Source organism: Macrotis lagotis, chromosome 1 (genome assembly GCF_037893015.1).
Source record: "Macrotis lagotis isolate mMagLag1 chromosome 1, bilby.v1.9.chrom.fasta, whole genome shotgun sequence".
NCBI classification, from domain to species: domain Eukaryota; kingdom Metazoa; phylum Chordata; class Mammalia; order Peramelemorphia; family Peramelidae; genus Macrotis; species Macrotis lagotis.
Window position 1 is genome coordinate 506,630,051 of NC_133658.1, and position 15,714 is coordinate 506,645,764.

At 35.0% G+C, this 15,714-nt stretch overlaps 1 protein-coding gene across 10 annotated transcripts in view; it reads right to left on the reverse strand.

The window, feature by feature from the left end:
• ITSN1 (intersectin 1) overlaps nt 1-15,714 on the reverse strand; it is a 322,258-nt gene that overhangs the window by 151,085 nt on the left and 155,459 nt on the right. For all 10 annotated transcript variants that reach the window (XR_012474001.1, XM_074214064.1, XM_074214063.1 and 7 more), the window contains 3 exons: nt 11,528-11,655; nt 5,827-6,047; nt 3,600-3,721 (listed from right to left, as the gene is read on the reverse strand). Coding sequence is in view for 9 of the 10 variants with exons in the window: in XM_074214064.1 (XP_074070165.1) it covers nt 3,600-3,721; nt 5,827-6,047; nt 11,528-11,655 (471 nt within the window). In the remaining variant the exon portion in view is untranslated. The remainder of the gene's footprint in view (nt 1-3,599; nt 3,722-5,826; nt 6,048-11,527; nt 11,656-15,714) is intronic.

The window sequence follows — 15,714 nt, forward strand, 5'->3', positions numbered from 1 at the left end:
ACTGAATCTAATGAAACTGGTAGTTAAATGGTCAATTAAATTATGGGGATTGGGGCCCAAGATTTAATATCAGCCTGGGATTTTTTTTTACATCCTTTATGATTGAAAAAATAACCAAAAAAATAAAAGTATAAACTTGAAATAACATAAGCTAGGCAACTGTTGAACACCAAGAGGAATTACAAAGGACTGTATATTCCTTATATACACTTTCCAATGGTAAGATGTGATTTTCTTTTAAAAGAATGCTTTAAAATACCAACTAAATCAAATTATAATCACATGATTCAAACTTTACATATAAGAAAGTATGTGGTTTTCCTATTGAATTCAAGAAGACATGGCCACTTACAAGGACTCCAAGGACAGGCCTAAGAAATAGTTTATCACAAACAGAACTGCACAAGGTCACAGATTCAGAGCTGGAAGGATCTTGGAGATCATTTAGTCCAACTTCTTTCTTTTCAAGATGAAGAAGCAGACCCCCAGAGAGATCAAATAACTGGCTCAAAGTAGCCTAAGTAGTGTCAGAGAAGGAATTTGAACTCAAGTCTGCTGACTCCAAATTTGCCATGGTAGGACTCTGCTTTTCATATTCATCATTTCTTTATGAAGCATTACTATTTCATTACATTCACATACTATATTCTGTTGAGCCACTGTTTAATCTATGGGAAACTAGTTCATTTCTAGATCTTTGCTACTACAAAAAAATGTTGCTCTAAATATTTTTCTCATTATGGAAATCACTTTTTGACTTTGATCTCAGGTGTTCTAAACAGTGTGTAGAAATTTATCGCACATTTACAAACTTTTTTTCTATAAGAGTAGACCAATTCACTGCTCTCCCAACAGACATTATTTTTATCTTTTGCCACTGCTGCAGTCTAGTGGGTAGGTAGTAAGTAGTGTGAAGTTAAAAGTCAGAGTTGTTTTAATGTGAATTGTTTGTATGGTTATTGATCTGGAGCACTCTTCCTTATAAGGATCACAGATTTAGAAATGGATGTGATCTTACAGGTCACTGAGTCCAACCCCCATATTTTGCAGATGAGGAAATTGCATTCCAAAGAAATGAAATTACTTGCTCAAGGTCACATAGATGGTAAATAGCAGAAATGACATTTGAATCCAGGCCCTCTGAGCCTCCATGTGCAACTCTGTGGTATAGTGGATTGAGTGACACTAAATCAAATTATAATCACATGATTCAAACTTTACATATAAGAAAGTGTGTGGTTTTCCTATTGAATTCAAGAAGACACAGCCATTTACAAGGACTCCAAGGATAGGCCTAAGAAATAGTTTATCACAAACAGAACTGCACAAGGTCACAGATTCAGAGCTGGAAGGATCTTGGAGATCATTTAGTCCAACTTCTTTCTTTTCAAGATGAAGTGGACCCCAGAGAGGTCAAATAACTAGCTCAAAGTAGCATAAAGACTCATCTTTCCTGAGTTTAAATATGACCTTAGATGCTCAGTGTGTGACCTTGGGTAAGTCACTTAAACCTGTTTGTCTTAGTTTCCCCATCTGTAAAATGAACTCAAGAAAGAAATGGCTAACCAAAAAATTACCAAGAAAACCTTAAATGAGGTCATGAAGAGTCAGACATATCTGCAATGACTGAATAATGACCTCTTACCCCCCCCCACTAATCTTTTATTTTTACCACTATACCACACTGCTAAACCCACTGTACTATGCACCCTACTCCGTGTATTTCCTGTTTTTAAAACTTACTATTCATTTTTTAAACTAGGGAATGTCTTTTGGGCTCTTAAAATAGTATTTATTTTTTAAAAATATTTTGTCAATTATTAAAAGTTAAAAATTAATTTTTAAAATTTAAAATTTTAAAGTTATTAAATTTTAGTGTCAGGGCTTTATATATTGATTGAGCCCCAATTTATTATTCCTGCATCTAATTCTAGAGGCACTGATTTTGTACATACAAAAAATTTTCAATTTTAATTGAAACTGAATGGAAAAATCCTGCTCTGTAAGGCATGAACAATAAGAAATATTTAGCAACTTTTATAATAACATTTAGATAATTGAATACTTTTTTACTGTTATATCAAGTGAAATGGACTTCACAAAAGGAATAACTTTTTAACCCTTCATGGTTAAATTTAAGGGTTACTCAGGTTATTTTCAAGAGGCTATGAGATATAAGATACAACAAGGAAAATGCAAATCATTATCCATTCTGTTGCTCAAATGTAATCACTGAGTTTTAGACTTTAGTTTCTGAAATAATTGCCTTCTAATTTACTTATTAATATGTTTTAACATACCATATTTTGCATTCAAAAACAATTTGAATTAACAAAGTTTGGGAAATTGCCCAATGTGAAGAATCTGGAGAAGCAAGCATGACACTTGTTAAGTCTGACATAAATTTTCACAAATACAGCCTGCTCCTGTCTTACCCCCCCCCCCATATTAATGGGAATAACTCTATCTTGAACTTGAGGGAAGTGTTAAATAAAACCAACACTGGGAAGAGTATGCTTTGTATATTTCTTTGATTTAAGGATGTGGAACTTCTAGGAGCACTCTGATGTCTCTATTTTGGGACTAAGGAACTGGCAACAAAACAGCCATCAGAAAATGAGAAAAAAGGAATAGAAGAATGAATATTGTTTTCTCACATATTCCTTATAGATTCTTTCTGCATATATTTTTCTCCCATAAAAGAACTATAAAGGTACTTATTCTTAATTGCATATTTGCATGCAAATGACTAGATTTAAATAACATCCTTCCTCTTAAGAATTTGTGCACATCTTCCTTATAGCTGATTAAAGTATGTGGAAGGCAGAAAATAAAGTTACTTCAAAATGCAGAATGAATATAGAGATAGTAAAGCAAACAGAAAAAACAAACTACGAACAATTTTTATTTTGTGAACATTTCTTTAGTAGTTTGTGGTTTTGCTAACAGTACATTTTTGGAACTGCTTGTTTTATATTCTTTAAAAAAAAAGCATTTGGTAACAACCTATTGTTTTATTTAGTTCCTTGAATTTGGAAGTCTAGTATACACATTCCTTCCTGTCAGAACCATATGACTAGAAATTGTAATTTTAAAGAAACTAAGGAAGGAAAGAAGAACAAAAATGTCAGAATTGCTTTTTGAGGGGTAATGATTTAAGCAGGGTGTGACAATACAGGCTAAATACTGAATTCAACAATCTTACATAATTTAAATTTTCAATAGACTTTGCAGTTTCAAAAAGAAGCAATAAATTGTTTTCACTCACACCTACCAAAGTTACAACTGGAAACAATGAAACTTCTCAAGAGCCTAAAATTCACCCAGAAAGACTTTGATGTTGCTAATTATTTAGATGTAGCATTTTCCATATAGTGACTATTTTAAAGTGTTAGTAAGACTAGAGTTTCAGAATGTCATATGGAAAAGAAAAGCAAAACATGCTATTCAAATTTGAAAACTCATTAACAATCCAGTGAACCCTGGATTTAAAAAAGAAAACTTTAAAGACCTGCCTATATATACAAATGACTGTGAAGGAAAGTACAAAGCAGAGGATGTTGTCAACAGAAACAAATTCTCCTTAAATTTTTTCTTACCATGACTATGTCCCCAGGCTGGATGGTGATTTCGTCATGGCTCCTTGATTCAAAAGGGTACAGTGCCCGATAATACACTACCTTTACATCCTCTTGAGTAGAAATAGCAAGTGGGCCTTTTTCTGTTTATAAAGACAAGGGAAAGGAGACATACACACACACACACAAACACACACACACACACACACACACACACACAAACACACAAACAACAAAACCCATCATATTAAATAATGAAGTAATAACAAAAAGCAAAGGAGGTAATAATAAAAATCTTCCCTCGAATCTCCCTTAATATTCCTGAAACATCAAAGCTGACTTGGGAAATATATAAAATACATATTGAATGACAAGATGAATCAAACTTGCTATCAGCATTTCATCACACTGATAGTTAAGTTCCAGTTTTTGGATGGAAAAAAGTTTGCTTCCTCTTTGAGAGAAAAGAAAAACAGAAAAAAGGAAGAAGGAAAAAAAAGGAAAAAGGAAATAGGGGAGGAAGAATAAGAATCAGAGGTCACTTTTTTATAATACTTTCAAATTTGCCAAGCAATTTCATTATCTAAATATTAAAAATAGGTTCACCTTGCTATCACTTTCCTTTGCTCCAAAAAGCTTGGACTTTCATAGCGTGCAAATATTGAATGGAATGAAGTTGTTAGGCTGTAGATGAAAACTTAATTCAGCTAAGGAGAAAATTCATCAGTGAGGTGTGAAGATGATATTAATTTTCAATGGGTTCAGTACTGTTATAAATTTGGGGACATTTTTCTTGTTATTATAAGGACAAATTTTTATAACTAAAGAAACCAGGATACAATAAAGTTAAGTGGTTCCTTGCGCACTCCACCCCACCCCCAGGAAAAAGATCAGTAACAATGATAAAAATCCAAGTTCTTTAAAAACAGCAAAGGGAAAGCATGATTTTTTTTCCCCAAGGGCAAGTGGTTAACTAAAAACTACACAAGGTTATACCATCTCTTTAAAAAATTCTTCAGATTTGGGGCAGCTAGGTGGCACAGTGGATAAAGCACTGGCCCTGGAGTCAGGAGGACCTGAGTTCAAATCCAAGCCCTTAGACACTTAATAATTGCCTCACTATGTGATCTTGGGCAAGTCACTTAACCCCATTGCCTTGCTAAAAAAAAAAAAAGAAAAATATTTACAAAACATTTTTCTGATGATATAGAGGCTCAGTCCAATCTCTTCTTTTTTTCTTTTTTTAAAGCTTTTTGCAAGGCAAATGGGGTTAAGTGGCTTGCCCAAGGCCACACAGCTAGGTAATAAGTGTCTTGAGGATGAATTTGAACTCAGGTACTCCTGACACCAGGGCAAGTCTATTCACTGCACCACCTAGCCACCCCAGCTCAGTCCAATCTCAAAAAAAGAGTTCTTACCAAGGTTACCCTATTTCAATTTAATGAACCTTTATATAACAATTCATATGCAGGGCATAGTGCCACTAACCATTGTTTATTTTTTATTTCTTTAAACAGTCTTCTTTTACCTTTCTTTTCAAAAAAATCTCCCCTCTAGCCCCCCCAAATTATTAAGATCCCATGCAGGTCAAAAAAGCCAGCAGACTTTTCAAATGGTAAAGTCTGTAAGTAATTTTGAGACCAGATGTAATGAAAGTCATAAATTGTGTGTATGGAGAAAAAGTGGTATTTTCTGCTGCTGAAAGAGTTATACAATTCCTAGAAGACATTACATTCTAAAGGGTCAGCAGAACATCAAGAAGTTCCATAGAAAACAGTGGCAAGATGAAGGGGGATTGGTTTGATAACGTTTCATACCACTTTTGTTAAACCCTCTTCATCGCTAGAGCCAGGTGACATACTATAGATGGAGGAAAAGATCATCATGCTCTTTTAAATTTGCTTAATTGTACCTTCTCTTTAACAAGGGAGGGTACTATATAGTAAAGTGAGTATTGTGAAATGAAGGTGATTTTCCCCCCAAGGTATCCATAAAGCATTATTTTTAAAGAAACAGTTTGAGCCCATTAAAATAATGATTTTAAATGAGAAGGCAATGGCATACACTTACTTATTCAAAATTATAGCCTTTCATTTATATTGGTTGTGCTGACCAGAGGAGAGATTAAAGTTTTCTTTTGTATGTGTATCAGATAGAGATAGATTATGATTAATGAAATAATGCTTATTGGGTCAAGAAAGGATACACTTTTCTAAAACTATTTCATCCACATTCTTTTCTACCATACCTGTAGATGAACTGGGTGTTTGGAGAGTAGGCCTAGCTGGTTCGTGGTGTTGTTGAAAAAGTTTATTCAGTTTATCTTTCATTTCCTGTTTGCCTCTTTCCTCGCTGTCCTTTTTCTTGACGGGTTCTTCCCTTAGTTTCTCTTCATCATGGAGTTTTTTTGGCCGTTGATACCCTTCATCCTGTTGAACTCGGTCAAGCCACTGCTTATCTTGTGGATATCTGCCAATGATTAATTTTTTAAAAAAACAAATTAAATGAGTGTCACTGATTAGTGTCACCAATAAGAATTAATGTGGTAACTGAAAAAAATTCTGGGTATTATCTTAATTTCTCTAAACCTGTTTCTTCCTCTATAAAATAGAATCATATCAATAGTACCCAGCTCACAGATCAAATGAGATAATATAAAGGCTTTATAAATCTTAGGCGCAATATAAATTATAGTTATAATAATAACTGGTAATTTTTTCAAAATAAGAGTTTTGTCGATGGAACATTCAATAACAATAAGCTGTTTCTTGAGAAATACAAAGGCATAGTGTCAGCTTTCTCAATTGACTTTCATGTACAAAATATCCTCACTCAGCTAACTTTGAGGAGAAAATCAAGATAGTTACAGAAACTTAAAGGAAGAAATATTTGAAGATATTTTTCTCTCATATCATAAATTTTTTACTATGTAAGGAAACTACCAGGTGTGTATAATGAAAACAGTTCTATGATTTATTCTCTAAATCAAAATACACAGAACTTCCCTTTCACCATTTTTCATACTTGAATTGCTCAAAGAATTACCATGAGAAGAACCCAAAATACAACAGTCCAATTCTGAATATATTTACAAAGTAAGCCTAAAGTTTTAAATTTTGGAGATGAAGAAAAGGGGAAAAGAGGAAGGTAAATATAACAATTTAAATTGTTATATTTACTTACAAAATGGCATAATTAATAGCCAATTATCTAACTTATTTTAATTGCCCCATTGGAATTTAGTAAATAATAAGAATGATGTACAATATATGACCTTATAATAATACATATTAAAGCCTTTAGGGACTGGTTGCCTTTTCCAATCTCCCATCTCAAATGTAACTTGCAGATGAGAAAGCTTAACCTTTTCTATACTAAGTACAACATACAAATGAAATTAAAGAACTCAATCACACACACACACACACACACACACACACACACACACACACACACAAGTATATTTTAAGTTTTTAAGTTAAGAACTTTTTAAGTGAAGTGTAAAAATTCATTTGTTTGACAGATAAAAGAAAAATGAAAGACTTAGTAACATATCAATCAACCAAATTCAACTTCTATTTGCCTCTGGAGCAAACTCTGGGGACAAACAGACAAAACTCAAACACCATCTGTTCTTAAAGTCTATCAGGGGAGATAACCTATATATCAATGCCACATATAAATACAAGATAAATAAAATACAAATCTGGTGAGGGTGGGTGGGAAAAAGAGGATACTAGCAGCTGAGAAAAATCAAAATATATTTCCCATGCAAAGTGGTTCTTAAGCTGAGCTTTGAAAAATCTAACAAAGGCGCTCGAACAGACAGAAAGAAGGAGGGCATTCCAAGCATTCAGGTCACCTAGTGCAAAGCCAAGAGACAGGAGACTGAGTACAGTGTGTGAAGAATAGAGAGAAGGCTAGTTTGGCAGGACTACAGAATATGGGAAAGAGAGATTTCTAATTTCAAAAGGTAGGATGAACTTTTGGCTTATGAGGTGATTTTGAAACTGAACAGAAGAGCTGATATTTTATTCCAAAGGCAAAAGAAAGGAACAATTTTTTTTAAGAAACAGATATTGTCACATGATCAGAAGTGCACTTTATAAACAATCACTTGGGAAACTAAGTGGAAGATAGATTGAAATTCCTATTTCACTGGTCATGTTGCGGGAATTGGATTACTCTTTGTTCCTCACTGTCATTGCCAGGCTCTCCTTCCACTATCATCATTTAGTTAGCTCTCTTCCCTTAAAATTCATTTAATACATATTTATTATCCAATTAACATTATCTATAAACCTTTTAAAGTCACACAGAAACTCTAAGGAAACTCATCTTTCTTCCTAAAATTTTTATGGTCCTAATAGTTTTCCTTTCCTCCTCAAATGTCTAAAACGAAGCAAAACAAACAAAAAAATCTAAGGCATTCACTACCTCCCTCTTTTGACCTCCTCTTCACTTCTCAGATGAAGAAGTATTCTTTCTCCTTGTCAAGGCAAGCCCATCTACATACACAAAATGATCTCATTTAATCTGTCTTCTCCAAGAGATTGATTTCTCTATCATCCCTACTCTCTCTCTACTAGTTGCTTTCCTGTTGTCTATGGTTATATCTATGTATCCCTCATCCTCAAAAAAACCTCACTTGATTTATCCAACCCTGTTAACTATCATATTTTTATTTTTTTGTGTGATTAAATTTTCTAATTGGTGCCTCTACTTCTTTTCTCTAAGTCTCCATAAATCTCTGCAATCTAGCTTCTGATCTAATCCTTTAACTGAAATTACCAATGTTCTCTTACTTGCCTGTTCTCAGACTCTTTCTTTTGGACCTCTCTGTAACTTTTGACACTGCTAATCACCTACTTCTCCTTAATACTCTCTTTTCTCTAGGTTACCATGACACGGCACTCTCTCTCTCTCTCTCTCTCTCTCTCTCTCATATTTAATTATCATCTATGCAGACAATTTTCAGATAAATTTATCCAGTCAAAGTCTCTAGGTTCAAATCTCTAGTTGCCCATTGGGCATCTGGAGGTCCCTGAGACATCTTGAACTTAATATATCCGAAAATAAGTTCATCATATTTCCCACAAAACATTCTCCTCTTCCTAATTTCCCTATTTCTTCTGAGAATATCTATGACCTCCTAGTCACCCAGGTTCACAACGTAAGTGTCATTTTCCACTCCTCACTTTTATTCCTTATATCCAATCAGTTGCCAAGTCCTATTGATTACTCCTTCGAAACGTATCTCATATGTGCCTGTTCTTTCCTCTAGCATTGCCATCATCATCATCATCATCATCGTAGGGTATCACTTGATCATCTCACACTTGTACCATAACAATAGTGTTGGTCTAATCAGTCTCCTTGACTCAAGTCTATCTCGGCTCCAGCTCATATTTCATTCAGTTATTGAACTAATCTTCCTAAAATGTAGATCTGACCATGTTATCCTCCTTCCTCTTTCAATAAATCCAGTGGTACCCCATCACTCTCAGGAGTTCAAGGTCTACAGTTGTCATGTAAGCAGAGAGAAGAGGACAGATTGAAAGAAAGTCTGGGGGCAGCTAGGTGGCGCAGTGGATAGAGCACCAGCCCTGGAGTCAGGAGTATCTGAGTTCAAATCCAGCCTCAGACACTTAATAATTAACTAGCTGTATGGCCTTGGAAAGCCACTTAACCCCACTGCCTTGCAAAAAAAAAAAAGTCTGAAACAGAGACAGAAAAACACAAAGAGACAGAAAAACAGACTCAGCTGGGCAGGGGACAGAAAAGTTGTTCTTGGCAACTAAACTGGACAAATACAATGAGGGAGAGTAAAGAAAAAATAACAGTACCAAAATTGCAAACCTGGGTGACTAGAAGGATACTCTTAATAGAAATAGGTAAGGGAAAGATAATAAATATAGCACTGATCTACTGACTATTTGAAGTTGGAAATACATGACTAGGCATCATGTGAGAGTTTGGTTCTGAAGTGTGTATATGTATATGTCTATATTAATATGCATATTATATGCACAATATATACATATAAGTTACCTGCATAGTTTATAATTAAACCAAAAGGAGCTGATAAGGTCATAGAAAATATTTAGAGAGAATAGAAGAAGTGACCCAGGACAGAAACTTGGTGAACACTCTCTAATTAGGGGACATGATATAGATAATGAATCATCAAACAAAATTGAGAGGGATCAATCCAACATGTAAGAGGATAATTAAGAGTGAACAGGTCACCAAAACTCAGTATTAAGAGAGTATCCAAGAGGAAAATATGGTCAACTATGTCAAATATATACTGAAGCAACTGGTCAAGAAGGATGAGGACTGAGAAAACACCATCAGATATGGAAAATGATCACTGTTCACTTTGGAGAGTTATCTTTTTCAAGAAATCTTTTTTCCTAGGAGCTTGACTGATAAATGATGACAGCTATAGAAGATGGTAGTGTTAATGGATTTTTTGGTTTTATTTGTTTTTTAAATAGGAGACCTGAGCATTTTTGTAGGCAGTAGGTAAGGACTCAGAGAAGAGGGGAAGGGAAAGCTGGAGGAGGAGGAAGCTAATGGGAAGAAATGAAATCAAAATCACATGTACAAGGTGTTGATCTTGAATAAAAGTCATCTCTTCATCAGAAACTACAGCAAAGAAATTGGAGACTTCTCCTCCCAACTTTTCCATGTAAAAGTGCAAAAATGTTCCCTCCATCAGTTCATGGCACCAGCCACCAAAGCAAGAATACACTAATTATTCTTATTGCAATAACAATACTTATAAAACATTTAAAAACTTACAAAGAACTTCACATAGTGAAACACTTCACTTACCAAAAAAAACTGCAAACAATCACTTATCCACAAAAGAGCAAGAATCTTTTTTAATAATAATAGCAGGGGGCCATACATATGGAAAGGAAGGACTCAAACATGACTCTGGGGATGCTTGTGTAGACTAGTTGCAGAAATAGGAAAAGTCAGTAAGAGGTGATTTAAGAGGCAAGAAGAGTTGGAGTTTAAAAATATTAAGTTTAGGGAACACTTCAATCTTATGTTAAAAAGAATTACTGAGAAATAAGAATTAATAAGAATTTAAGTTCTTAAAAAATAAGGACATCAGTGGAAACCTCTTCAATAGATATCATTTTGTTCTAATCATATATAATCCAAAGATTTGAGTCTTTTTTTTTCCTTTCCTCTTTCCAGTGCCCAACTGAAATACACAAGAGTCCAAAGAGACCTAAGGGGTGGATCAATGCATGACCCCAGGGCTAAATAAAGTATCTGATAAATGCTTTGATTGATTAATCCCTTTGATTATGTCCTGACAAGCCTTTTCTTAAGCATTCCTTCTGTTCAGACATTCAAAATCAACTTGATCAAGTTTTCCTTAAACTTAAAAGGGCATTAAGTTCTTTTGCTTAGCTGTAAAGCATACTCAAACAAAAAGAAACAAGGAAAAAGTGTGTCTATATATGGGTGGTTGCAATTTGTACTATAAGCAGCTGTGGCCACTTTTCTCTTTTTTGCATTCAAGTCTGTATTTGCTATAGGAAGAAAAAGAAATGAAGGGTTAGAATGACACAATGTGTGAGTTCTCCTGGAGAAGCAGCTGAAAAGAAGCACATCATAGTACTTTGATTCTTCTTGGTTTTCCTGATTGTTGCCATTATTGAAAAGCTGTGAACAGGAAACATATTTTGGTTCTTGTAAAAAGGAGCAAACCAACCATTTTCACAGCAATGGGACTAGAGAGTTCTGGGAACCAACTCAAAAATATAGGAGCTATTGGCATGCAAAGACTTTTATTCACCCAGAAGCTAAAGCAGGTAGCTTTTTTTTTTAATACTGGAATTACATGGAAAGGTCTAGGTGAGAAATACTGAATGTATTAAATCTCTTTCATTCACAACAACCCACAATAAACAGAAAAAACTTACCTTTGGATTTCCTCTTTTTGCTTTTCTAATTCTATTGTTTTCCTCTCTTTTTCTTTCTGTTTCAACCTTTCTGCCTCTAAATTCTTTTGTTTTTGGAGCTGTTGCTTGTTATGTATTTCTCTTAGTTCCTGGAAGTGACCAAAAATACAAAACATCAATTATAAAAGGTAATAGTCATTTATAACTTTTGGTTAGCATTCAAGGTTTTCTACAGGGGAAGACTGCAATTCTTATGTCTATTCTTAGAGTCATTCATCCTCAAGGAGGTTCTCATTGCAGCAAGGTAATCTTTTTTATTCAGCAAGAGCGGGGTAGCCCTCCAGAGCACAAGACCTGGGATCAATTTAAGACACTGTGTGTGTGACCCTAAGCAACTCATTTAATCTGTATCTGCTTTGTTTCCTCAACTATAAAATGGAAATCTTAATGGCACTTACCTCCCAGTGATATGAGCATCAAATGGGCTAATATTTGTACTTAATACAATCTTTGAACATAATTGGCACTTACATTCATTCCCTTCTTTCTATTACTTCTTAATTAGTTCTCTCTCATTCTCCAAAGAAACTTCCTCTTACTCTCCTCAAGCATTCCACTAATCTACCTATCCCTAGTTTAATCAACTAAAAAATTACTTAACTGAGAAAATTAAGTCTTGGTTACATAAAACTGAGAAAATTAACAACACTCTACATAAACTCCCTCTTATCTCTTTCTCTTCATCTCCTAATCCCTTCTCTCATCTCCCCCACCCCAAACTCAAACAGTAAGTGGCCCTGCTTGCCAAGAACAATTTAATTACATATACCTTTGATCTCAAAGCTTCCTGTTTTTCAGGAAATGGCAACCTCAACCAACACATTTCCTCTTATCTTCAACTTCTCCCAAGTTACGATTCTTTCTATATTGCCTTCAAACAGACCCAAGTCTTCCTTATCCTTAAAAAAAATCACCTGCAGACCCCTCCATCTCTTCAAGCTATCCTCCTTTCTCAACCAAATTCCTAGGGGGAAAAAATGTTCTATACTTTTGCTGCTTCCACTTCTTTCCTCTAGGTCTCTTAATTCTGTCTAGTTTTAGATAGAATTCTAGCTTTCAACCAAATTCCTAGGGGAAAAAATGGTCTATACTTTTGCCGCCTCCACTTCTTTCCTCTAGGTCTCTTAATTCTGTATAGTTTTGGACAGAATTCTAGCTTTCAATCAAAACTGCTCTCTTTAAAATTATCAATTAATTCTTAATTACTAATTTGACGGTCTTTTCTCAGTCCTCATTCTTCTTAATCTCTCTTCTGCAAATGACACTGTAACCCTCCTCTCTTCCTGGATGCTGTTAAGTTTAGCTGGTGATACAGTGGACAGAAGGCTAGTTCTGGAGTTGAAATCGAAGACACCTAGCTGTGAGATCCTGTGCATGGCACTTAACTTTTTCTTTTGCTTCAGTTTACCCAACTGTAAAACGATGATAAGAATAGTAGCTACCTCTCAAGTCTGTTGTGGAGATTTAAAAAAAAAAAGCACTTAGCATAGAGTCTACCAAAATGTTATTAAAAATGCTTCTTTCCTTACTCTGGGTTTTCATGACTATATTTTCTCTTGCTTCTCTTACTACCTGTCTATCCCTTCTCATTATACTTTGCTGAATCATCATCGGTATTGCATCCCCCCCAATAGGAGGTTTATGCCAAGCTCTGTACTTGACCCTCTTCTTTGCTCCTGATACTCTTCCATCTGGTGACCTTTTCAGCTCCCATAGATTTAATTATCATCTCTATGAGGATATCTTTCAGATGTATACATATCCAGCTCAAATACCTCCTTGGAGCTTGTTTCATACTGAATATTCCAGGGATATCTCAGACTCAATATATCCAAAATACAGTTCATCTTCCCCCTGCAACTCTGCCCTCTTCAACACTTCCTTATTTCTGTCCAGAATCAATACCCTTGCAATCTCCCATATTTGTAACTTTAATGTTCTTTGATATCTCATTATCTTGGTATAAGTTGTTAAATTCTGCCATTTTTATATTCACAATGCCTTTAAGGGGAGACTAGGTGGCGCAGTGGATAGAGCACCGGCTCTGGAGTCAGGAGTACCTGAGTTCAAATCCAGCCTCAGACACTTAATAATTATCTAGCAGTGTGGCTTTGGGCAAGCCACTTTAACCCCATTGCCTGGCAAAAACTAAAAAACACAATGCCCTTACATTTGACTCCTTCTCTCACATAGCTACCACTCAAATAACTTTTTAATTGATCTCATGATCTTTCCACTCCAGTCCATCTCCATCTACCCCATAGCTATCAGTGAATTTTTTTAAGAAATGTATATCTGATAAATCTATTCTCCAAGTCAGTAAACTCCAGAACTTCCTATTTCCTCCAGACTCAAATATAAATCCTCTCATTGTCTTTTACATCTCTCTTTACAATCTGGCTCCAAGCTATCTTTCCAACTTTGTTACATATTAATCCTCCTTCCACATGATTCAAACCAGCCAATCTGACCTTTCAGTTCCTCCATCTAACACAGAAGTACCTTTGCATTGGCTATTCCCATGCCTGAAGAGGACTCTCCTCATTTCAGATCCTCTCTTCCTTCAAGATGTAGTTTAAGTAATTGCTAGGGTCCTTCCTCCAAAACTTCTTTATATATAACTACTTTTAATTATTTTTATTTATATTTTATGTGTTTGATATATACTTATATATGACCTCACTTGCTCTCTCCTGTTAGACTTTAAGTTCTGTTTGAAGAACAAGTTCACATTTTTGTATCTATATCCCCACTGCCAATCAGGATGTCTAACCCCTAAAGGGTTCTTGAAAAATATTCATTGTTTACTTGATTATAGGAGAACAAATCAGGTTTGAGAAACAATTAACTTTGGAAAGTATGAGTTTTTAGTGCATTTTAACACATTTTTATTTCTTTTAAATTTTTTTTTTTAGGTTTTTTGCAAGGCAAATGGGGTTATTAAATGGCTTGCCCAAGGCCATACAGCTAGGTAATTAAGTATCTGAGGCTGGATTTGAACTCAGGTACTCCTGACTCCAGGCCAGTGCTCTATCCACTGTGCCACCTAGCTGTCCCATACCTTTTTATTTTTAAAGAATTTTCTGACCCCTAACATTTTTTTAACCATTATTGGTTGGAGGAAATTAATTCCATAGTCAGTCAAACAACTTAAAGGTAGGACAAGTTAAATAATTTCTACAAATAAAAGAAGGAAAACTTCACTATTCCCTTTGCAGAAACAAACCAATGGCCCTGAAAAATATTATCTAGGTCCCTCCAGAAATTAATTATATTGGCTTCTTTTCTTCTCACACCCTCCATATTATACTCTCCTAACTTTTCCTCAAAGTCCTTACAAACTAAAGAAAAGACCTGTGTTATCATCAGCCACTCAAGACAAAACAAATTTCGGCTTCAAAAATGAAAAACAAATCTACATTTTGACAATCAATAGTTTAAATCTATTTCCTCACATGAAACCAGCTTAAGAGCTTGAGAAGAAACTTTCTTTTTATTTATTTATTCATTCATTCATTCATTCATTTATTCACTTTTAGGGCTTTTTTTTTTTGCAAGGCAATGGGGTTAAGTGGCTTTCCCAAGGCCACACAGCTAAGTAATTATTAAATGTCTGAGGCCGGATTTGAACTCAAGTAGTACTCCTTGACTTCAGGGCTGGTGCTCTATCCACTGGGCAACCCAGCCACCCCGAGAAATACTTTCTAAACAGGCTCTTGAAAATTAAATGTTTAGGGGTGGCTAGGTGGCGTAGTGGATAAAGCACTGGCCTTGGAGTCAGGAGTACCTGGGTTCAAATCTGATCTCAGACACTTAATAATTACCTAGCTGTGTGGCCTTGGGCAAGCAACTTAACCCCATTTGCCTTGCAAAAACCTTAAAAAAAAATTAAATGTTTGTTAAATCAGGTATCCAAAATGTAAACAAGACTCTAATCTCTGATTTAACCTACTTCAATTGTTTTCATTTTACTAATGAAAAGAAACACTAAAAACTAATAAATAATAACAAGTAGGGATGGCTAGGTGGCATAGAGTCAGGAATACCTGGGTTCAAATCTGGCCTCAGACACTTAATAATTACCTAGCTGTGTGGCCGTGGCCAAGCCACTTAACCCTATTTGCCTTGCAAAAAAAAAAACAAAAACA